The 25,195-nt window shown below is 32.7% G+C and overlaps 1 protein-coding gene across 3 annotated transcripts; it reads left to right on the top strand.

The window, feature by feature from the left end:
- The first annotated feature begins 353 nt into the window (after positions 1-353).
- On the top strand, positions 354-19,985 carry LOC124353760 (luciferin sulfotransferase-like). Of its 3 annotated transcripts, none has more exons than XM_046803755.1 (7): positions 354-510; positions 11,416-11,682; positions 12,461-12,557; positions 13,776-13,950; positions 14,269-14,389; positions 16,846-16,937; positions 19,567-19,985. In XM_046803755.1, the coding sequence occupies exons 2-7, from the start codon at positions 11,478-11,480 to the stop codon at positions 19,867-19,869; spliced, it is 993 nt and encodes a 330-aa protein (XP_046659711.1). In that variant the 5' UTR covers positions 354-510; positions 11,416-11,477; the 3' UTR covers positions 19,870-19,985. The 3 variants fall into 3 exon arrangements, with proteins under 3 accessions (XP_046659711.1, XP_046659709.1, XP_046659710.1); XM_046803753.1 differs by having other exon boundaries at positions 355-510; positions 16,843-16,937; XM_046803754.1 differs by lacking the exon at positions 354-510 and adding an exon at positions 1,687-1,800 and having other exon boundaries at positions 16,843-16,937.
- The last annotated feature ends 5,210 nt before the right edge of the window (positions 19,986-25,195 follow it).

Genomic DNA, 25,195 nt, shown 5'->3' on the forward strand with positions numbered 1-25,195 from the left:
CAGCGACCGGAGTCCCATACTGTCTACAGCGTCTGAAACCACAGTCAGTAGTACCAACATGCGCCAGTAATGAGCCGCACCGACACCGCAGGGAGATGTTTACACCGGACAAATCAATCACGTGATCGTTGCCGGCCCAGTTACACGAACACAAGCTGATGCTGAGCGACCGGAGTCCCATACTGTCTACAGCGTCTGAAACCACAGTCAGTAGTACCAACATGCGCCAGTAATGAGCCGCATCGACACCGCAGGGAGATGTTTACACCGGACAAATCAATCACGTGATCGTTGCCGCCCAGTTACACGAACACAAGCTGATGCTGCAGCGATCACATGTTTTCTCCGATAAGGATCACTATAGCCTGCAGCAGCGCTGTATTCAAATGAAGCGGGTCTGAGAGGCGACTCCCTCATCCGTCAGAGCGTCGCCAGCGGCTACGACCACATGGCATCCTGGGTTGGCTGCTACGTTAAAAATAATCGCACCATCCTTGTAGGACAGTAAAGGTGAGCTACTGGTCTTAACATTAGTAAATTATCAGAGTGTAAAATTATGTAATTAAAACTTTGGTCGAATCAATTTTTCTACAATCTTCATTTCAATATTTGTCCTCATATTGCCTAAATGTGATTGTGGACATTTTAACATAGTTAGAATAATAACTAGTTTACGTATCATTTATGGATGTCTAAGTATTACACACTATAAGTGTACCTATTTTACCTGGAAAATAAGACTGCAATTAAAAATATTTTAAAGTCAAGTACACCTTATTTTTAAACTTCTAAACGCCTGAAAGGACCATTCGCAGTTTTGTTCCTGTTATAATACATAGTTTTCTTGAAAAACTGCTATAGTATGACACATAGTTAAAATTTTTGTAAGGTTTGTACAAATGAAGCCCTTCCGTTCCTAATAGTATATACATAAGATGTGTTTAGAATGGAAAATACGATATTTATACAGAATTCTATTTCTAATAAGATAATTAGTTCTCTTAATAGTCTATCAATACATAATACTGTACAGTACAATAGTATAATACTGAGTACAGTACTCTACATAACACTAGGCGTCATATGGAAGGCCCTGCTGATAGATGGTCTACGTTATGATAGTTCCTCCATTACCGTAGTTGATTCCGAAAAATGAATATTTTGTCCTTGCGACTGATTACCCAATTTAAATATTTAACCTCAATTAATTCACTTTAACTTAATTTAGGACCTGATACAGATTGCAAAAATTGTCGTAATAGACTGTAAATATGGGAACTATGGGACTATGTAATAATGGGAATATGATTGAAAAGGGTGATCTCATTGTCTCATGGGTAAATGTTGTTCATTACTCACAAGGTTTTACAACTGGTTAAGAATAGTAGACAATTTAATATTTTAGTTGTGAATGTATTTGATTATCAAACTTATTTTGGAATATTAAATTGAACTTATTAAACTAACTAACCCGAGAGTTAAAACAATAGTTTTAATGTCTTACAAGCTAACCTATTCTAATTTAAAGTAAAAACTACTAAACTTTTTAAACCTTAGTGGGTATTGTAAATTGTGTACAAATACGAGTTGTTTTAAATTCTTTTAACACTTTAATGGAATATTTTTACTTTGGGTCTCGGTGTTTATCTCTGTAAACAAAAAGAGATATCTAATCCGGCATTGAGATAAACGCGGCTGGCAACCAGGCTAACGAACTCACCACAGTTCATAGTTAGAGTGATTGTTATATAAAGTGTTAGTCTCTGGTAGCGTCTTTCAGTTAGGAACTCAGGATTACATGTGAGTTGTTTGCACTTATTACCAATATTATATTGTGTTTACCAATAAGCTTATTTAATTATTTTGCGGGCAGAAATGTATTTATAAATAAACGGTTTATTCACTCCTTATATTTTCTTAGTGATTTGTTCTATATATAAACAATTTCTTGATTTGATTTGTTACTAACTGATCCAGATAATAACATAAAAAAATTCAAATGTTCTACAGAGTGGATTTAATGATGCAGTTTTAAATAGCAGAAACAAATTCTTGGGCCACTTGATTGTGTTGTCTATAGGTGTGTTGTTGATGTACAACATACCTCTCTACAGGAATACATAGAGACAGTCATGTTTAAATTGTTAAAAGTATAAGCACAGTTGCACAATATACAAATTGTATTAATTAAAACTTGTGCATTAAAATAAAATATTAGTTAGTAAATAAATGTATTTATTTTAGGTTTGTCGAAAATACAATTTTTTTTGTTATTTTAGTCAGTGTTTAGAACTATAAAGCGAAATCTGCGATTCGGTAGTTGAAATAAATGGATAGCAGTTTTTCGAAAGTATATACAATAGTTAATATGAATCTACTACTTAAAGAGTGACATTAATTTCCATAAATAAAATTACGAAAATGTGCTTCATCAATCAAGTAGTTTGATTTCATTCTATTCCACTAAATGAATGTATTTTAAATACTTACTACATGTTTTTTTTTATTGGTTGATTATCTTTAAAAATATTAAATTAAAATTTGAAATCAATATTATTGAAAATATGAATAGTTTAGGAGCAAATGAAATACCATATTTTTGTGGCCATATATTTTGGCCAAACTTATATTAAAATATTAATCTAAATAAATAAGTTTTTATAATATTTATTCAATTCTGTATAAGCCCTTTCAGATGTTCTAAAAACTGAAAATCTAATACGAGTAAGGGTCTGGTTAAAAGAAGTGATTTTTCCATGGCATATTTGAAGAATCTAGCTGCCTCAAATTTCACACGAACTGTATGTGGAAAAGAAATAAATGTGTCACCGTATATGGGATTCAGCAATGTTTATGCATTTTTATTACGCTACAAACGTTAAACATATTTTAAACTCAATGTAGAATAAAATAATTAAAATGCGTTGAAGTACATTTTACTTACTATTAAAAAGCTTATTATTTTCCTGACTAATAGATCACAATCTTACTAAAGTAACTAAAATAATGAGTGGTATTCAATTTCATCATTCTTTCTGAAATGATGATTTTCGGTTTTCAATATTTTTTATACAACTAGAAAAAAAGGATGGATGATCTCATCCCACTGTTTTTTTAAGGGTTCCCGTTAACATCTCTATTTGGAGCCTTAAATCTTACATGACTCGTAGAGAAGAACGTAATGAGGTACATACATTTTTCCATAGCTATCTGCAACTTGCATTTTCCCTGATTACTGTTACTTACGATTAGTGATCTTACCTCCCCTTTAAAGGATAGAGTATCTAGTCAGTTTTTTTCACCCAGGACGAGAAGCTGAGGAAATATTTTATTGGACTTCTTATTTTTCCAAGAGGAGGCCTACTACTTAGCATTGAGTCCTCAAGGAGGTTTTGCGGAACCGGTGAATTATGAAGCCTACCAGCCATTGCATCTCATTGCACTTAGTTCTTTACGCTTACTTCCGGAGAGATAGGATATCCAGGATGAGTAAGGTTGTAGGTAGGGGTGACCTCCTCTCAAAATCCATAAGGAGAGAAAGTAGATACTATATTGCAGTTATGTGAGCTTGAAGAAGGGTAGTACTCTGTAACCATGCCAATTGTAATCCACTGCAGTAAACTAGACCTATCGATCAATCATTTACTCCAATATCTCGACATTTGCTTTTTAATTATGTGGCGTTCTAAAAAATCTATTGGTAGTCACCAGGCGTTTCCTTACATGATAAACACCACCCCTCCCGGGTTGCCTCCACTCTTACTTCGATGTGCCACTTAAGATTTGACATGTGTATTTGTAAAAAGTATCACTACCTTTCAATAAAAATGTATTTTCTGGGTCAATTTATTGAATAATACGATTTCCCCCACTTTTCGTTTTTACAGGTTACTAGAGACCTATTGGACCTACTAGCAGACTTCGTCTGTACTTAAATTAAAGCTAAATAACTTATTTATAAGTTCTTTTTTTCAAATAACATTCCCCGTAGGATGATTAGAGCCAATATTCTAGCCGAGAGATGTCCAAAATATAAATTTTGAACTTTTTGAGAAAAGAGGCCAATTTTTGAAGACTTGAGGCCAAATCTTGCGGACTATTGGGCCTGCATATAATGTAGTTGGGCTTACAATTTTGAATTTTATATCTACTTGTATAGGTGTAAAAATGTATAGGTAAGTATTTGTACAAAACCCCACCTTTACTGAGTCATAAGCCGAAAACAGAAAAAAATTACGGAAAAGTTCAGGATTTTTTGGCTCCCTTAAGTTAAGTTAAAGGAAGCTGCAAGCTTAGTTTGACCCTACTGTAATATTTTCTAACACCATACAAAATATTAAGCTTCCTGCAATGTTTTTGGACATTAACATACCTGGTCTAGTTGCCTAGATATATGTAAAAACACTGTTTCTGCTCACCCAGTGTATCTACTGCCAGTTATAAACACTCAGAAATGAACCTCCTGAGGTTGATGACCATATTGGTTGCCTTTGTTTGTATAAATAAAAATAAAAAACAATTAACCGTATGTTATACATTTTAAAGTAAAGTTAAGTAAAAGTAAAGTAAATATGTTTTATTTTACAAGGCGAATTTAGGGATAAGAAGTCCTCTCTAACACTTAACCTGGGGACCAACGGCTTTAGGGTGACTTCGGAACCACGACCAACGGCCGGGCAGGCGGACTGCTTGCAAGGACAGGATCACTCAGCGGTCACCCATCCAAGCAGCAACCACGGGGGCAGCTCTTTTACTCTACGAATCGTTGTCTCAACGACCCTTATTTTTATATTTGCAATATTAGTGTTGGGTCTTTTACACTACTAATCGTTGACTCAACGACCCTTTCTGAAAAAAAAAAAAAAAAAAAAAACAAATAACAGGGGTCTTTTACTCTACGAAAGCGTTGTGACAACGGACCCGATTTACTAAGAAAACTAAAAGTTGAATCCAATGGTTCTTTGTCACAACGGCCCATATACCGAATATAAGAATAGAACTGCAAGTGGGTTCGTTGACACAATGTCCCTTTTTCCATATTTTTTATCTAATTCATTAAATTGGGCCATTTACACTACGGATCTTTGTATCAACGGCCAAATATAAATTAAAAGTTGAAAAAGTAGAAAAAGGTTTTTGAATCAACAACCTAGTTTCAGAATAAGTTGAAAATATATGTATTAAGACGTTCTAGGGCATTTACTCAAACTGATCGTTGTCTCAACGCCCCTCCGTCCCAAACAAGCGCTTTCAAACGAAACAGGGTCAATCAGTCAACTCCTAGCCCGGTAGGCATGAAGGCGCTGCGTCTGTGCCGAGTTTAGTCCTAACATCTGATATAAGGGTAAATACTTTGTATAAGTATTATATGTAAATGTTTTTTTTATTATACGTGTATATTATTGAAATAGATTTAAAGTCTGGTAACAGTTGTATTTATAAAATATAAGAAATATTTTTTAAGACATACATTTCTTGTTATGATTCCCATTTCTTCTTTATGTATTCAAAATATATTTCACTCATGTACATAAACTGAAATAATGTAAACTGTCATTCATATTTCTACTTCTGTCGGAAACAGGTTGAGGTTTCTAATTATTATTAAATGGTTAATCAAACAGTACCCAACGTTCAAATTAAAGTTAAAATGAAAACGTTGCAAACAAATGAAAACACTAAAAACACTAATACTAGATTTTGACAACTAAACTCCAAACATGCACTATGAGGAATTCTATTGACAGTGCCGCAGCCACTCATCTGAGAAGGACGAAAGATTTAATTTCTGTATGTCTGTATGACCGCACAATATATCGAAAACGAATTGATTTATATATGGTTATTGATTTATAGCGATCACTTTCAAATTGCTATTGCGGTTAACCGTACAGTTACGGGAAAATCGCAGAAGAAATAAAATTTGTAAGCAAACTGTGTACAGTCATATGACATTTTTAGATGTGGCATGGTAACACAAGTACCGTATCCATCCGCAAGATATTTCTAAAAATGTCTTTTTTTGTATGCTTTAAATTTTATATGAATCTTTATTTATACATAGACAAGAAGGAGCTCCATTTTGGCGCATGTATACTCATGCTTTTCGGCTGAGCGTAATATATTAGGTATATTGTAAACATATACGTACTTGAATTCTGTGCGCTCCACTACCCGTGTGTTATTTTTATTATATCTGATTGAGTTCATTTATAAGTCTAGGTGAGTTACTGTAGTCGACACTATATACATTATCTGATATCAAACCTTTTCTTACCACTCAGTAGCTAATCCCATCATGTAACTGTAGAATATTTAGCGTATCAAACTATACCATGTAATCGATTTGTTAATTACATGTATAAATTGTTAAAAGAGGTTTGTTTGCATTGGATAGTTTTAATAGTTTAAATTAATCTATGGTCAAATATCAATGGAATGAAACTTAAATATTCTAACTACAACTACAGAAACAACAGTGAGGTAGTCTCAGGTAAAGGCTCGGGTGAGGTGGTTCCTTCCTCAAAATGGTTGTCGTTAGCAAACAATGCAATAGTTTTATTGCAACCGGTCTCGAGTTTGCGTGTCCCTTCTGAATGGGTGTAATGAAATTACGTGGAAGTGGTTATAAAAACTATTCTCAGAAATTCCGTGAGAGGTATTGGGTAAAGAGATAAGTCTACATAATAGCCTTTCTTCCATATTATAACATCTGCTCCTACCTACCAGGTGTCAGCCAATAATATAAAATTTCTCAAGCCTCAACCACATCTGACACTGAAAAATTAGCAGAAATTAGGGAAACCCCTAATATCCTATATCACACGACATTTTTAAATACAATACAACCATGCGATATAATAACTCTAAATAAGATTCAGTGATTACAAAAAAACCCTCAACAATAGTTAAAAACTTTACAATAGTAAAAAAAATTGATGACACATTTGAAAATAAATTGTTGCAGATAAAAACAGATAATAAACTGAATGCAAAATAAATGAATTTAAAATAATTTGTTTTTTTTTTATATATGTGAGGTTAGAAAAAATATATTGTTGTTAATTAGCCTACAAATTTTACTTACTATTTTCATGTATATAAGAGGCAACGTCATTTAAAGATGCAGCGAGCACAATCCGACGTAAGACCATCGAGGTATATAAATTACAGGCTCGTGCCGACCATCAATGACACTACTGAATTTGTGACATCTCATGAAATGGAGCGGCAGATTAGCGAAATAAAAATGGGCCTCGCTTTAAACGATGAAGGGGCTTCAGAACCAGGAAAGTGGAGAGGCACGCGTTGCAACGTGTGTGTTACGATGAATGGATGGCCACACCTTTGTGGACACATTGTAGTGTGTGCAGGCTGTGCGCCGTCTCTATGACCGAGTATGAAATATTTCATCAGGTCACAAATGGCGATGGAACTATTTACAACACATATACGCCTGCCACTAACATGTCCTATTTGTAGAGCAATTGTTGGTGCTTTTGTAAAACCATTTTGATCATATCTTTACCGTTTTAAAACAATGTAACTGTAAAATATATTGTTCTATTAAAAGTGTCTAAAAGAATGGTTTGTTTCTTTGCACAACTAGTTCGTAGTTACCCGTATTACGAGTATGTATATCTTATATATATATATTGCAGCGTTTTATATATTTTGGGCTATCTAATCCTATAATGTATATATCAATATATATAATATAATGTCAGTTTGTTCTCAAGATGTCCTGTGAACAGAAATAAATTATATCTTTCCAGCCCTCATAGGCTTTACTGCGTTCGGCCAATAGAAAACCTTTATACTTTAATTGCTTATTTATGAAACAGGTGTAGGCATTATTAAAGATTTTGAAGACTATTTTATTTCATCTATACTAATAGATCCAACTCTAAATAACGAAACATTATCCGAAAACACATAAATACTTTTCCAACTTTTTTCTAAACTGCAGACATAAGCATTTTCACAAACTAGCTATTAGCATGAGCTTTTTTATAAAACAAACACGTGTTATTTGCGATTAAATATTAAAATACAAATAATTTATATATACTATCTGACATAATTAGTTTATATAGTTATTAACAGTAAACCTTTTAAGAAAGGAAAAGTTATTTGTAAAAACGCCTTTAACATTGCAACATTAAAAACAAAAAATATTTGAAATTTTAATCTATTTAATCAACTTTTTTACTATTGTCAAGGAACTACAGAGGGTAAGTTAACTGTTAAAGGTAATAATTTTAAATTTTATGTTATTGGGGGATATTTTTGTTTTATAGCCATTTTCCAAGTTCTTTTCTTTAACATAATACTATAGGTTTAGTTATATTTAAAACATTTTCATAAAATATGCAAAACATGCTGTATATATGTAGTGTTTTTCAATTCGTAAAAAATAAAATAATTAAAGTACAAAAACATAAAATTATAACTTTTTAAACATACAAATTTTAACATTTTGTGTGATTGTGTATGGAACTGACAAGTGTATCAAGGGAAGTAACATAATCTAATTTAAAGAGAATGTAATTAGAAAAATATTGATTGAAAAATCGTAATTCTAAAATTAATATTAAAAGTCGTGAAGCTGGTCGAATACGGGTATGGGCGAGATATAGCCAGACATTTGTCTACTTCGTAGTTGATGAGAGAGAAATTCGCTTTATTTGTATTACTAAATGCATTGACTGAAATAACCTACTGATTAAAATTATATACACCCAAACGTGTTTTTACTGCTCAATTACTAAAATAACCGCATATGTATGTAACGGTTTAAAAAGGCTCAATACTTATTACTGCATTTTTCAATAATTTAAGTGATACAATTGTATAAATACTCAATGTTAATTGTTGTTTGTCAATTAATATATTTTATTTGTTATTTATGCTAGTTATCTTTTTAACAATTTCACTTTTAGTGGCTGTTATTAAAATATGAGTACAATTGGTTGCATGTAACAATAGCTACCCTCACTGATACCCTTAGATTCACACTCAATTTTGCTTGCATGACAGATGCGTTACGGAAACATCCTTTTTTTAATGGCAAAGCAGGCATTTCCGACATAAATGGTGGTTATGAAAGAAAAATTCCACGTATAAATCCATTTTCCACTAATTACATATGACAGTAAAGATGTTTTAGAATTCTGGAGTCGGAAGTAAAACATTTCTATTTGCACTATTTAAATAACTGAAATTTTGCTTGCTTGAACAGTTTCAAAGATTCCAATATTAATGAATTGTTAATAAATAATTTTAGATCAATTGGTTGAATACTGAGGTCTAAGTCCATAGCCCTTTTGCAGTGGACTCTTGTAGTATAGAGACCTTAGAGAGCTGGAACGTTAATATATAACATGTCGTAATTCTTTAATGATTTGTTCCTTTAGACTAAGTATATGGTTAGATCTCTGGTTGATTTGAAAATAATAAATAGTATTTAGTATTTATATCTTTTAATTTATCTATAAACTGACAAATCAAATAACAAACCCCAAGGATTAGATCGAATCATAATTTTAAGAGCTAATGCTAGAATCACAAACTAGCAAAGAAGAATCACAAATGCTAGAAGGGGTATTTTAAAATTTATAATAACATTTTGTACCACATGATTTCTATATGGCGGTTTGAAACGGAAAAAGAAGTTTTATGATGTAACTTTTAACATATTTTTAGCTTCCATAATTTATTTTTAGTTATTATTAGTTACATTCTAATACATTTAGCATATAACTTAATAGGGATTATTTTCAATTCTCTTTTTTAAAAGATGTATTGACGACACGTTTTGTCGGCATAGTCGAAATGTAATTCTCCTCATTTAATTAATTTTCTACAATGAAGAATGGTTAAATGATGGTAGCCACTTAACCTATTCTTACAGTTAAGATTCTCCTTAGACTACTAGCTACGATTATATCTTAATATATTTAATCTTAATCCTTTAAAAAAACTCTCCATGGACTTCTTTTTCACCTCAAACATTATTAATAAGCATAAATGTGTATGAACGTGTATATATCAATATTCCGTGCAGGTATTAGAAGCATTTATTAAACTTCAAGTATCAACATTATTCAATCCACAAAGTAAATTATTTATAAATTAAGAGATATAGATAGAGTCAATAACATATTGAAATTAGAAGAGGATTGTGAACGAAAAATAAAAGTACAATTTTGCTGTGAACAGCACTAAAATTCTATTAATTTGTTTAAATATTACAAATAAACTAATTTTATAAAATTATATATTTATTTGGCATGAATTGTATAGTTTATATATAGAGAATCAAACTAATTTATAAAAATGTAAGTTTTAAATAATGAACATTTACGTTTTAATAATTCATTGTATATAAGCTAAATTACTGATTACTTTCAAAATTGTATGTAATTTTTATCTACTATTATTAATTTCATCTATATTCTTGATATTTAGAATTGCTATTTATCGTTACAATTTCCATTTTTAATATTTATTTGTATTCCATTTTTATCACTCTTACTTGGTAATGTCTTATCATTACTGCTTATAAAGTATATCTGTATCCGGTAAAAGGGGTTTATATTAATATAGTTAAATTAATTACGAAACAAATTATTACATTTGTAAATTTATAGTGGCAAGAGAATGATTTACGCTACATCAATACGAGCGCAACATTCAGCGCCGTACGACTGGTGCGCGGCAACATCTCGCCACATTGTCCGGCTGCACGCAGTTGACACAAAGACCCTAGTAGACTAAAAAGACCTCTGAACAGTTTAAAGTAGGTCGTTGTCTCAACGACCCTCTTACTATATTTTATCCATTGAGTTGAAAAATGGGTTTTTGTCGCTTCGACCCTTCTTCACATTGCTTATACATTTTCTCCATTTTGGTCCGTTGACACAAAGAATGGTGGAGTTAAAAGACCTGGTTCTCTCAATATAAGCATTTAATATAATTTAGGGTCGTTGAGACAACGACCCATCTTTTGAAATATTCAACTAAACATGCAAAAAGTGGCGTTGTTGCTACGAACCCAGTTGAATAATTGACCCTTTTCATTCATTTTACTGGGTCGTTGTCACAATGAACCTATGTAGGAAAATATTAAATATCAAAATGGGGGTCGTTGTCTCAACGACCTGTAGACTAAATGACCCTGTCTTATTTGTTATTTTCTCAGAAAGGGTCGTTGAGTCAACGAATAGTAGTGTAAAAGACCCGTCACCGCAACCACGCTTGACGTTGCTTGATCCAGTCTTGCGATAACCGTTGTTCCCACTACACTGCGCCATTGGCTAATTTTAGTGAAAGGATTAGACAGAGCTTCATCTTAAAAAAAACGTGTTACTGTTTTAAACAAACATAAATTATATGTATATCTGTTTGTTACAGAATTACGGAGACATACATTAACAATTACTGTCCTGGGTTGCTGAATTAGCAACCACGATACCATGACAACCACACACTTCGCGCCCGTGGCCGGAGAGTATGGGCAACTCCTGCACAAACATTGCTCCGCCGAGTTTACTAAAAGCTTTCTGCGCTATGGAGACCTGGGTACAGTGATGACTGTTCATTTCAAGCGGATTGCTGACGACATTCTCAATTTGGAAATACGTGATGATGACACATTTATCTGCGGCTTTCCTAAATCTGGTGAGTGGAGTGACAAAATGCTAATTACGATTAATAAAAATAGTTTACAAACACGGATGGTAAGACACTGCTTATCATAGATTATATATGTAAAACATTAATTATTTCAAACAGTCCAAACCCATAAAAGACCAAAACAAAGCCCAAAAATGTTGAGGTGGTAATAATTTAAACTTTTAATTTGCCAAAAGGTAAAAATAAAAGTGAAGGAATATTTTACAAGTATTTAAATAGCAAATTGTTATTTTAAATTATTGTATTCGCTTAATAGAATATTTCATAAATTTGTGAAATTCGTGGAATGTTTTTTTTAATTTTGGAACGCCTTCTTAAAGGGCTGTGAAAATTAAATAAACAAGATGAGACGTTCCAGGATAATGTGAGCCTAAAGGTTTTTAAGGCCTGTGGACAGAGGGCTGAACCCTAGATGTCCTAGTTAACAATAATATTTAACTTGAAATCAAATGGCCTCTAGAACTATATGTATTAAAACAATTTTGAAACAGAAAAGTCCACCATGGCCATCGGGTTTATATCACGTACCTAAAATATTATTTCTATACCACATAAAGTTGCCGGTTTCGCCATCTATTAAATCAATCCTAGTATTTACGTGATCCTATAATGTAGAACTTTTTTATTTTACTGCGCCGATTTGTTTTCGCTCTTAATAAGTTGAATGATTAAATGGGTTCCTCGCATTAGCTCTGTCTTGTTAAAGCTGTTACAATATAACTAGGTAATTAAACTATTTTTTTACCAATTTGTCCTGTTTCAGGAACAAACTGGGCACAAGAGATGATTTGGTGTATTGCAAACGATTTAGATTTTGAAGGTGCAAAGGTTCCAATGGCAGTAAGGTGTCCCTTCTTGGAGTAAGTAAAAATATGTTTCTGTAAATAATGTTTATAAAGGTTTACATTAAATATGATGTAAATTAATTAATTTGTAATAAAAAACAATTAAATTGTATTTCAGCCTGGTGTTGATAAGTAAGTAAACTGAAGGCTCAAAGGCCAACACGTAGACATTAAAACTTCTGATAACTAGTTATTTCTTTACCATCTTTAATCGTTGATTTTATATCATACCCGATTATCTTTTTCGCCAGCTTTGTCGTTCTTATTGCAGCATTCTTTAGCACATTTCTGCTCTCTCTTAATTTTCCGGCTAGTATTAAATTTATTATACTATCAATACCCTGTACCTTCATTTTGATTTCGACTTGGTGGGGCTGCTTACTGAAAATGTAAAAATGAACTTCAATTCAGCAGTAGCAATAAGCTCAAGGCCGAAATTCCACGCGAAATATCCCCAATAGGCATCCAAAAGCACTTCACCAGGGTACTGGACTTGAACTGACGAAGACATTTTAGGAAAAACATGAAAAGAAACCAAAACATATATGAAATACTTCTGATGCCAGTAATGACATAGAGAAGAGAAGATTCTGAGAGTGTGAAAGAGTGAGAGGTTAAAGATAATAAGGCGAGAGAGTGTAAAAGGAATAATTTAGTTAATTGTAGTAGAAATAATCAGAGAATGTCCAATAAAAGTTTGAGATATTTTGTAAAACCTAGATAGTGAATCACTAGTGATGTGTAAATATTAAAAGTTCCACTATAAAAAAATAATATTTACCTTTTTAATTATTCGTGCTTTATAGCTATATGATTTATAAACACTAAATTTACATTTTGCATTTCAAAACGATATTATTTGAATTTAAATTATGCATATTTAAGGAAACCAGCTACTATAGTTAAAAATGTATTTTTATAACCTTATTTAAGTTTTTAATGTTTATTTCTTGTTAATATAATGCTTATGGGAACTGCTTAAATTTGCATCAAAGTTTTCAATGCACAGAAAACTGGCTATTATGGCTCAGTCGGTTTTGGATTGTACTATAATTTTTATCTCATAATGATTTTAAGTATCACAATAACTGTAAACCAGATTCACCCTAAGACAAAACAGTTTTTCTCTTGTTAAATAAATTATTTGGAACGGTGGTGTATTGATTGTATAAAACGGTTTACCCGGTAGTTGCTTCAAGTGAAGTTTAATTGTTTGTTATGTTTTACTGTCAGGTGGTCTGGGATATTAAATGCTGAGAAGGCGAAAGACCCAAAGTACGGGTTCCCACGGGAATTATGGGACAGTGTGGGATTTGTCAAGGAAATGCCTTCACCGCGTTTCATCAAAACCCACCTGCCCTTCAACATGCTGCCCTTGCAACTGCAGCAGGGCAAAACTGGTGCCAAGGTGAGACTTAAAAATCAATATAGGTTTTGTTCTAAATATTTTAGAAACTCTGAAGCAGAATGTAAACTTAATATTGCAATAAGTTATTGCAAGGCAATATCCACATTAAACGTTTTATCCCTCCCAATACATCGTTTTTTAACAGTACAGTCATAGGTTGCCGGCTCATATGTTCAGCTTGTTCGAACAAAACAAAAACACAAGGACTTGTTTGTCTTACATACAAAAATTGTGTTTAAAAGTTAAAACAATAAATTTAGGAGAACATTTTTTGTAATATAATGTGGAAATATTGTGTGTATTTTTCATAATTTCTAGATTGTGCATTTAAGAAGAGACGTGAAAGATGTTAGTCTGTCTTATCTTCATCACTACAGACTACATTTACCCTGTCGAGCAGACTATAATGAATTTGCTACACTTTTAATAAATGACGCTGGTAAGTACATAGATTAATGATAATAATAATTACCATTTTACTATATGTACAATCATAGAGAGAACAAATAGTTAATTTCTTACATCTTTTAGAAGTCTGGACTCCTTTGTTGTTTGGTAACAGTTAAAACTTGAATAGTAAAAATCTTGTATTTAAGTATATGTTCTGTAATTTTGAGCTGTGAGAAATGAATAGTTCCTCATACATCTTGCGCAAGAAAAAAAAAATCATAAATTGCACTTTTTTTTAAATGTTGACCATAAAAAACTATAAAGTGAATTTGTGTTTTTATTCTTGTACATTATTATAAGTGTGAATTTAGGTTTTGTTCTATGTTTGTAATTGTGAGCGAAGGTACAAAAATAGTTTCGTAAATAAATCAACATTCCCCAATAATTTATTTATTCAATATGGGATTTTATATACAGGCGTTTCCATAGACTGATGCATTTTAATTCTCGTACCTTTAACCTACTTTTGCTATCCAACTACACCAAAACCGTAGTAGAGCGTGTACTGAGGTTATCGCAAAATAATCGAACAAGCGACGTCGAGCGTGGCCGCTGCTTAGATGGGTGACCGCTGAACAGTCCTGTCCTTGCAAGCAGCCCGCCTGCCCGGCCATTGGTGGTGGTTCGGAAGTCTCCTTTAAGCCGTTGGACCCCAGGTTAAGTGTTAGAGGGCTTCCTAGCCCTAACTTTGGCTGTTAAAATAAGACATTCTTTATTTTACTTTAATCTTTACGCCACCAAAAAAGATAATAGATAAAATAAGTAATCCTTCAAATAAATTTTTCTTCAATTATATTTACATATTGTGTTTTTTTGCTATATTTTTTCAGTTACTAGATTATTTTTATGTTTATCATTACACAGGTACATCAGGTGTCCCAAACATTTACTGAGGTTATCATACATTTAAGGTAATTGATAAATTGAGGTATTAAAAAGTGGATTCTATACTATAATACTCTGAATGGAAATAAAACTTTAACGGTAAGAGAATTACTCAGCAGAGTAACTCGATGAGTAGATCAGAAGATTTTGTGCTACTCATTACCCCTAAATTGTGTTATTTACCATCGTTAAACGTTTCAGTTTGAGCAATTGCGAGAAATATTTGTTTCTTATAAACCTTCAATGAAATGTCTCTTCAGAGGAAAACGGCCCCATTGTAATACCTCTCGCTAGTTTTCTGCTATAAAAATTGCTCTTTGTTTCTGGTACATTGCTGTGTGATTTCATTGGCAAAGGTTAAGGGCTCACTGCAGTGACCCCTCGATGGTTTTCTAACATAACAAATTGCTCTTTGTGTCTGGTAAATTGCTTTGTGATTTCATTGGCAATGGTTAAGGGCTCACTGCAATGACCCCTCGATGGTTTTCTACCACAAAGAATTGCTCTTTGCGTATGGTAAATTGCTTTGTGATTTCATTGGCAATGGTTAAGGGCTCACTGCAGTGACCCCTCGATGGTTGTCTACCACAAAGAATTGCTCTTTGTGTCTGGTAAATTGCTTTGTGATTTCATTGGCAATGGTTAAGGGCTCACTGCAGTGACCCCTCGATGGTTTTCTACCATAACAAATTGCTCTTTGTGTCTGGTAAATTGCTTTGTGATTTCATTGGCAATGGTAAAGTGCTCACTACAGTGACCCCTCGATGGTTTTCTACCACAAAGAATTGCTCTTTGCGTATGGTACATTGCTTTGTGAATTCATTGGCAATGGTTAAGTGCTCACTTTATTTTCTAAATAACACTGATGTCATAACTACACATGTGTAGAACTATGACAAATCGCATTTTGTTCATAGAAATACAAATTCTCACAATAAGCATTTTGTAATAAGTTGTATTTTGGAATAAAAACAGGTTCTTGTGTTATCGTTATATCGGTGCAATATGCATTCCATTTTTTTTGCTTAAATCTGGCCATTCTTTTTTGTTTGATTGAGTACAAAATATCCAAACATCCGAAATGTATTTATCTAAATCTTTCGCTTTTATAGTTGTTCACTATAGCTTTGTTGTTCACTTACAACAAAGATGTGTGAAAAAGTGTAAAAAGAGATGCAAATGTATGGGAAGCATTTTTAACAGTTGTTGTAAGTGCATTATTTTTGCACAATGTAACATTACACTATGTTAATCACGTACATTTAATGGTACAAGCGTGTTGCTTTGTATTTGTTACACTCGACAAACTAACTTTCACTCGGTAAAGGCGATAGATTTTAGTATGTAAAAGCGACATTTGTGCACAAAAAAATCACATAAGATGTAGTATTCTTTAGCAAGAAATGCATACATTTTGGAAAGCATTGTGTCATTCAAGGCTGTATAATATAAAAACCTATATTTAGTTGTATTGTCATGTGAGATATAACCTTTTATAACCATTCTGATGTAGCTAACAAATTTATGCCTTTTTATCATTCACCTGTCTTCTTTCAGTAGTTTGGGCTCCGTATTGGGAAAATGTGTTATCCTATTTGAGGAAGAAAGGAGATAAAAATATATTACATTTAAGATTTGAAGATATGAAAAAGGTAAGTCAACGTTCAGTGTCTAACATTTTACAGTGATCAAGTTTGCACTAGAGTGACCAAGTTACAGTGGTTACTTGTCTATATATTATTACTCGCCCAGGCAATACTTACTTATTATGAATAGTTATTTTTACAACAAACCTAAGGTGTGATATTTGTTTTAAAAAAGTTATTAAGTGCCTGTAAAATATGCTATAGTGAAGGAAACAGGATTTAGCTAACATTTACCATCGTTCAGTGATACAAAAAATCAGTAACACTAAGTTTCCAAATCTGTAATCTGATCTCTTCTTCAGGTAAATAACTAACCTAAAACATAATTACAAACTAAGCTAAAAAATAAATCATCCCAGTGCGTTGTGACACGCGTAAGTCAGGAATAAAAACCACCATGTTGTGTGTCAATTTCACTAACTCCAAAAAATGCTCTTAATAAAAAAACTAAACACAACACTAATTATTAAAACTGAAATACAGAATACAGGTCACAATAGGTCTGCATTCGCCGACCAACCAGCTACGACTGACCAGAGGCCAATAGCAAATGGCGATCGTCATGGCAGAAACAAGACGGCGGCATAAAAGGAAAAGAACAGGAGTGGGCTTTTTTATTATTGGTTCTTGCTAGATGAACTATGCTATAGCATTAGAAAAGGACAACAAATTCAGTGTTCGACGTACATCCTGCTCTTCTCACTCTAAACCCACTACAACAATAATAAAGTTTTTGAAGGCGCTCTCGGACATCTCTGAAGTAATGTTCGACATTGATGTATCATTCGATTGAGTATCCTTCACATCTTCAAAACGCCCCTTTCAAGGCAGCTTTAACATTGAGGAATAATATGAGAACTGCTAATGACAGAGTAGCAAAATAAAGAGTGTGTTCACTGAATACAATGTTTGGTTTGCCAAATCCTACCTGACAACGAGCGTTTCGTGTTCCGGTGCATTGTCATATAGCAAAAACCGGTCTCCTTCTTCCCATATTGACCTCTATACTGATCAAATCTGAACCAACAGACGCTGAACACGTCTTTTTAGAATGCCCTTATCACTGTCTTGCCAGGCGCAGAAATTTTTGCTAGATAATTCCTTGTGACTCAGCATGGTTTTCACTTTTGATTTTACAACACCATTGAAGGGCGATCGGGGCTTCTTATCTGGTTTTATCCATTTGACGTTTAGTGGACGGGTATCACTAAAATCACCCTTATTCATCACTATTAATGTTTTTTTCTGGATTAATGCCTGCTTTGATTGTGTAAAGATGTAAAATACGGTAAAGATGTTTTATTATATCAGGTGGTTAGGGGTAGAAGCTCACTCTGACACCAATAGCTAATATAATATAAGGTATCAGCCCATTTTCATTAACTCAACACGCACTATCCCTTCTGCATTTGCGTCAAAAGGCATGGAAAAAAGGTTTAGACACAATTCAGTGTTTCCTAAAACTTTACGTGCAATACTGCGAACCCTGCCTACACTTATACGAGTCAACTTGGTTGGCTATATTTTGATTCTATGTCATAGATTTCCATTGAGCAATGCATCAAAACGTTAAATATTCTTCTCCGAATAGCTCTTAAATCAAAGACAAGGGACTCATGACTAATGTGAACGTGAACGTGAACGGGAAACGTGACAAATCAATTTTCTTCCGAACGGCTCAAACACTCATTACCAGTGATGCAGTCATGTTGCATCAGAAACAAAACTTGATCACCCCTCATTGTTCTATTATCCAAATTCTGACACCGGTCTCAACAAACGAATTCATGGCCATAGTGAGTGTATGAAAAATGTCAAGCTACGCGTAACTAACATCCGGTTTTCTGGTTCACGCTACGGCGAACCGGTACTTACACATCCGGATATTTGAAATATTTCGGCATCACGGTATAGAATTATTTTCAGTAAAAAAATTTTGAACAGAATCAACAGACGTTACATAATGTTTTGGTTTCCAATAACTAAAATGTACTAAGTCATACCAAAAGTCTCAAACTTGATTTTTACAGATACCTTCAACTAATTATAAGCTAGAGAATTGATTTCAAAATGTATAATTGAAATAATAAAACAGACTACTCTGTTGTCTGATATTGATAAAGTTTGGCATGTCTATTTAATTTATAAACATTTTAGAGTCGAGGAATATTTCTACCTGAAATTTCTGTATAATAAGTACACAAACGTACGAAAATAAGATGTATATCATAACACAGAATTACATAAAATGAGTAATTTAATTTAAAGCAAATCCAAACATTGGTTTCATTACTATTAATCCCTCATGCTGTAAAAGATGTTTTCCTTGCGAGACAATCCAATTCTATAAATAACAGGACTCATATCTCATGTTCCAATTTTTGGAAGGCCCTGTGTTCTGTTTAAAGTTATAAACTACCATACAATAGCTATCTAGCTGTAATACATGTAAATAACATCTTATTTGCGGATCTGTATAAAATGGGTGACTACTCTCACATGCAGTCTGCCGCAGTCAACATGTTAAACGGCCATCAAATGAAAATTTAATTGATAAAAGTAATCAACCTAGTATTAGGCCACTAAAAATTTCTTATTTAGTCAATTTCATTTTTGTTTGCTTTTTTTGTTGAAGGACTTGCCGAGTATTATAAAGAAAACAGCTGGATTTCTAGGCAAACCGCTGAGTGATCAACAAGTGGATGTACTGCTGAAGCACCTGAGTTTTGAAAATATGAAGAGTAACGATGCTGTAAACATGGAAAATTTAAAAGGACATTATGAGATACTCACAGGCAACAAAGTGAATGACCACATTATGAGGGATGGACAAGCTGGAGGCTGGAGGGAGAAACTTAGTCCAGACTGGGTAAGGCGATTTGACGAATGGACGGAGAGGAAACTTCAAGGAACTGGAATAAGTTTGTCCGACGAATGAAGGACCTGCTGAAGAAGATCCAGTATTGGTGGCGATGATCAACCATAAAGTGACACAGAATAATATTAACTAATAAAATTATATTATGCAATAAAACATATCATTGCAAACCTGAACGTTTGGATGTATAATTTATTATTATTTCTAGAGATCGCAATTAATAATTTAGTACTGGTATAACTAAACATTACGTATGCAAATTTTAAACAATTTATTTTAGGCTTATGTGCATGAAACAACTGTCTATTGTCACAACCCAGGCTTGCAACGATATGTCTCATACTATAATTTGGTTTATGGCAAACATTGTCTTAAAGTAAATATGATTTATTTATTTACGGCAATACACCATTTTACATAGAAATTGTACAACTGAAAACAACAAAGAAGAAGGCTGCTGCACAGAAAAGACATTAATAACAATCAAAAGAATGTGCAAGGACTAATAAATACAATTATGAATAACAGCTGTTATGACAACAATCATAGATAACAATAGTAAATAATAATAAAAAATAACAGATTATAAATAACAGTAATAAATAACAAATTATAAATAACAATAATAAATGGAATTATAAATAACAATAATAAGTAACGATAGTAAATAACAATTATAATAACAAGGATAGTAACAATTAATAAATAAGAATTGACGATTGATAATAGAATAAATTAACATGCATAATGCTTATTTACAGCTTAGTTAAATTAGTAGTATGAAAACATGTTGAGTTACTTTAGGATGAAAGCGAGTGCACACCGCTTGAAAGATTCTGTAGAAGGGCCAAAGAAGTCAAGATCAGCGCAGGCATCATTACCAAGTCTCATTATGCGGGGTAGAGTACTGTAGTAGGTGTAGTTGGTCGGATGGAAATTCCTTGAGAAAAGCTGAGGGTGACGAGACTGACGAGGTACATGGAAGTTTATCATCTGAAGGATATTCGGACAATCAATAAGGCTATTTAGTAGTCTGTAGAGGAACATGAGATCCAGTAGAGCCCTGCGAGCAGCCAAGGAAGGAAGGTGCAGCTGTTGTCCCATTTCCTCCAAGTTTGTCTCCAAGTAGCGATATCCCATCTTCACGCCAACCATCCGTAGAAAGCGTCTTTGTACAGCATCAAGACTAGAGCAGTGACCAACCTGATGTGGGGACCATACCGTAACGGAGTATTCTAGTATTGGCCGAACTAATGTGACGTAAAGTGTTCTTATGGCAGGAATAGCAAAGTGCTGGCGGCAGGTTCGGTTGATAAGTCCAAGAACACGATTAGCCCTGCTGCAAATGTCCGAGATATGGGCACTGGGGTCAAGGTTTGATGTCAGAAGTACTCCGAGGTCGCGAATTCTATCCACTCTTCTGATGGCAGCTTCCTGGAGGTAGTAGTCAAATAGAAGAGTCTGTCTGGCTCTGGAAAAGGAGACGGAAACACACTTGGTTGGGTTCAAGTCCATTTCATTGATAACACACCATTGGTCCACACCGTCAAGATCCCTCTGCAATTCATTTTGTTGTTGAGCTGAGGAAATTTCTCTAAATATCCTCACGTCATCAGCAAACAAGAGAAAGTCCCCGCTGATGTATTCACCAATATCATTTATAAATAAGCTAAAGAGGAACGGCCCAAGGTGAGAACCCTGAGGAACGCCTGATGTTGCATGAATAGGCCGTGAGAGTGCTGATGCATAGCTCACCCGGAGAGTGCGATTCGAGAGGTAACTGTCAAACCAATGTAGAATGTATGATTTCCATGGATTCATTGTTAGTTGACATTGCAAAATTTTTACTTTATAAATTAATGTAATCGTTATTTTTTACGCCTTCTACGGCCATCTAAGAGCTATTCGAAAAGATATTGAAAATTGTGTAGTAATAAAATTCGTTTGAATGGTTTCTTCTTTCGAAGGAGGATTTTTCACTCTATATTATGCAATAACCGATATGCAGTTTTTAGCTAAAAAATATTTTCAACACATCATTATAACTCTAAATCCTATTCTAAACGATCATACTACGCGCTTTCTGAATTAATTGGAAATTAACTGTCATTGAGTTCACAAGTTTTCATATTATAACATAAGCTTATTATATGTATACAATATTTACAAACTTTGAAACGAAAGAGATTTTTGGGTCTGGGTGTCGTGTATGACTTGGTTGAAACATTATTTAAAATTTCTGCCATTTTCGGAAAGTTTCACACCATGTAAGATTTTAATATTCATTCATCTATAGTAAAAGAAATCGTGGTCGAATGCCATTTACATACGGGCTCGTTCAGTATTCCCGGAACGGTCATAGTTCTCTATTGTACTCTTATTATACTATATTATAAACCCGGAGTAACTCCTGAACTTTATAATAATACTGAAGATAGTATTTAGATAAATACACGATTATCTGTATTCCTCGTAGAACTTTGTAACATAAATGAAAATAAGATAGAGGGGATGTGACTTAATGGACAACCTGTATGCATATATAAATATTGAGTTTTATTATAATATATAATAAAATAATACATTATGATATTAATACACTATAATATTATATAGAGTGTCCCGTAACTCTTTGGTTAATGGTTATTGCTCATATTGGAGATGTAGTTTTGAAAAGTGTTTGATATATAATATACAATAATATACCTTTTAATACTTTTGATAGGTTTTATTTTTGAACAATGTACATTTCGAATTCAAGGAATTCATCATCAGGTACTTGTAGGTTAAGGTAAATCTGTAAATTATACAAAAATAAAATCTATCAAAAGTATTAAAAGGTGTATTATTGTATAAATTATGTTATTTGCCAGGTCAAAACAAACATATTTATGTGAACATCGGTCTCCGATGCTTAGTTTCCCATCTGTCTGTCTGTGTGTGGTTTTTATTAAAACATTAATATTAATATCTCAAAAACTAATAAATTAAATTGTACCAAATTTGGCTTAAATGTTTATGATAGCAAGGCCAGTTACTTAAAAATATATTATGAAAATATTTTCAAAACGGCACACAAGTTTTCATATTATAACATAAGCTTATTATATGTATACAATATTTACAAACTTTGAAACGAAAGAGATTTTTGGGTCTGGGTGTCGTGTATGACTTGGTTGAAACATTATTTAAAATTTCTGCCATTTTCGGAAAGTTTCACACCATGTAAGATTTTAATATTCATTCATCTATAGTAAAAGAAATCGTGGTCGAATGCCATTTACATACGGGCTCGTTCAGTATTCCCGGAACGGTCATAGTTCTCTATTGTACTCTTATTATACTATATTATAAACCCGGAGTAACTCCTGAACTTTATAATAATACTGAAGATAGTATTTAGATAAATACACGATTATCTGTATTCCTCGTAGAACTTTGTAACATAAATGAAAATAAGATAGAGGGGATGTGACTTAATGGACAACCTGTATGCATATATAAATATTGAGTTTTATTATAATATATAATAAAATAATACATTATGATATTAATACACTATAATATTATATAGAGTGTCCCGTAACTCTTTGGTTAATGGTTATTGCTCATATTGGAGATGTAGTTTTGAAAAGTGTTTGATATATAATATACAATAATATACCTTTTAATACTTTTGATAGGTTTTATTTTTGAACAATGTACATTTCGAATTCAAGGAATTCATCATCAGGTACTTGTAGGTTAAGGTAAATCTGTAAATTATACAAAAATAAAATCTATCAAAAGTATTAAAAGGTGTATTATTGTATAAATTATGTTATTTGCCAGGTCAAAACAAACATATTTATGTGAACATCGGTCTCCGATGCTTAGTTTCCCATCTGTCTGTCTGTGTGTGGTTTTTATTAAAACATTAATATTAATATCTCAAAAACTAATAAATTAAATTGTACCAAATTTGGCTTAAATGTTTATGATAGCAAGGCCAGTTACTTAAAAATATATTATGAAAATATTTTCAAAACGGCACACAAGTTTTCATATTATAACATAAGCTTATTATATGTATACAATATTTACAAACTTTGAAACGAAAGAGATTTTTGGGTCTGGGTGTCGTGTATGACTTGGTTGAAACATTATTTAAAATTTCTGCCATTTTCGGAAAGTTTCACACCATGTAAGATTTTAATATTCATTCATCTATAGTAAAAGAAATCGTGGTCGAATGCCATTTACATACGGGCTCGTTCAGTATTCCCGGAACGGTCATAGTTCTCTATTGTACTCTTATTATACTATATTATAAACCCGGAGTAACTCCTGAACTTTATAATAATACTGAAGATAGTATTTAGATAAATACACGATTATCTGTATTCCTCGTAGAACTTTGTAACATAAATGAAAATAAGATAGAGGGGATGTGACTTAATGGACAACCTGTATGCATATATAAATATTGAGTTTTATTATAATATATAATAAAATAATACATTATGATATTAATACACTATAATATTATATAGAGTGTCCCGTAACTCTTTGGTTAATGGTTATTGCTCATATTGGAGATGTAGTTTTGAAAAGTGTTTGATATATAATATACAATAATATACCTTTTAATACTTTTGATAGGTTTTATTTTTGAACAATGTACATTTCGAATTCAAGGAATTCATCATCAGGTACTTGTAGGTTAAGGTAAATCTGTAAATTATACAAAAATAAAATCTATCAAAAGTATTAAAAGGTGTATTATTGTATAAATTATGTTATTTGCCAGGTCAAAACAAACATATTTATGTGAACATCGGTCTCCGATGCTTAGTTTCCCATCTGTCTGTCTGTGTGTGGTTTTTATTAAAACATTAATATTAATATCTCAAAAACTAATAAATTAAATTGTACCAAATTTGGCTTAAATGTTTATGATAGCAAGGCCAGTTACTTAAAAATATATTATGAAAATATTTTCAAAACGGCGACCATAAGATTCTTTAAACTTTTTTTTAAACCTGCATAATCTCAAGGACTAAAAGAGTTTTTAGAGGATACTATCAACAATCTAACAACAGCAAATCTATTTAAATAGAAAAATAAACAATTGATTTAGAGCAGATTTATTGTAACAAGACATGGCCCACAACGAGAGCTGCCGTTTATTCAGTTTTTGTATTGTTGGCTATTCGTTGAGAAACACCCATGTTCATGTGTGAAATAAGTTTGTCTTGACTTGAGCAAGAACGTGATATTCCTCTGTCTAGAGAGTTACGGGCCACCCTATATATTACAAGTTTAATAATGCGTTTTAATAAAATATACCACTTATATAATTGAAATAATCTTAATACCTATCGTGTATTGTACTTTGATACAGTCC

This window comes from Homalodisca vitripennis, chromosome 2 (assembly GCF_021130785.1).
Source record: "Homalodisca vitripennis isolate AUS2020 chromosome 2, UT_GWSS_2.1, whole genome shotgun sequence".
NCBI classification, from domain to species: domain Eukaryota; kingdom Metazoa; phylum Arthropoda; class Insecta; order Hemiptera; family Cicadellidae; genus Homalodisca; species Homalodisca vitripennis.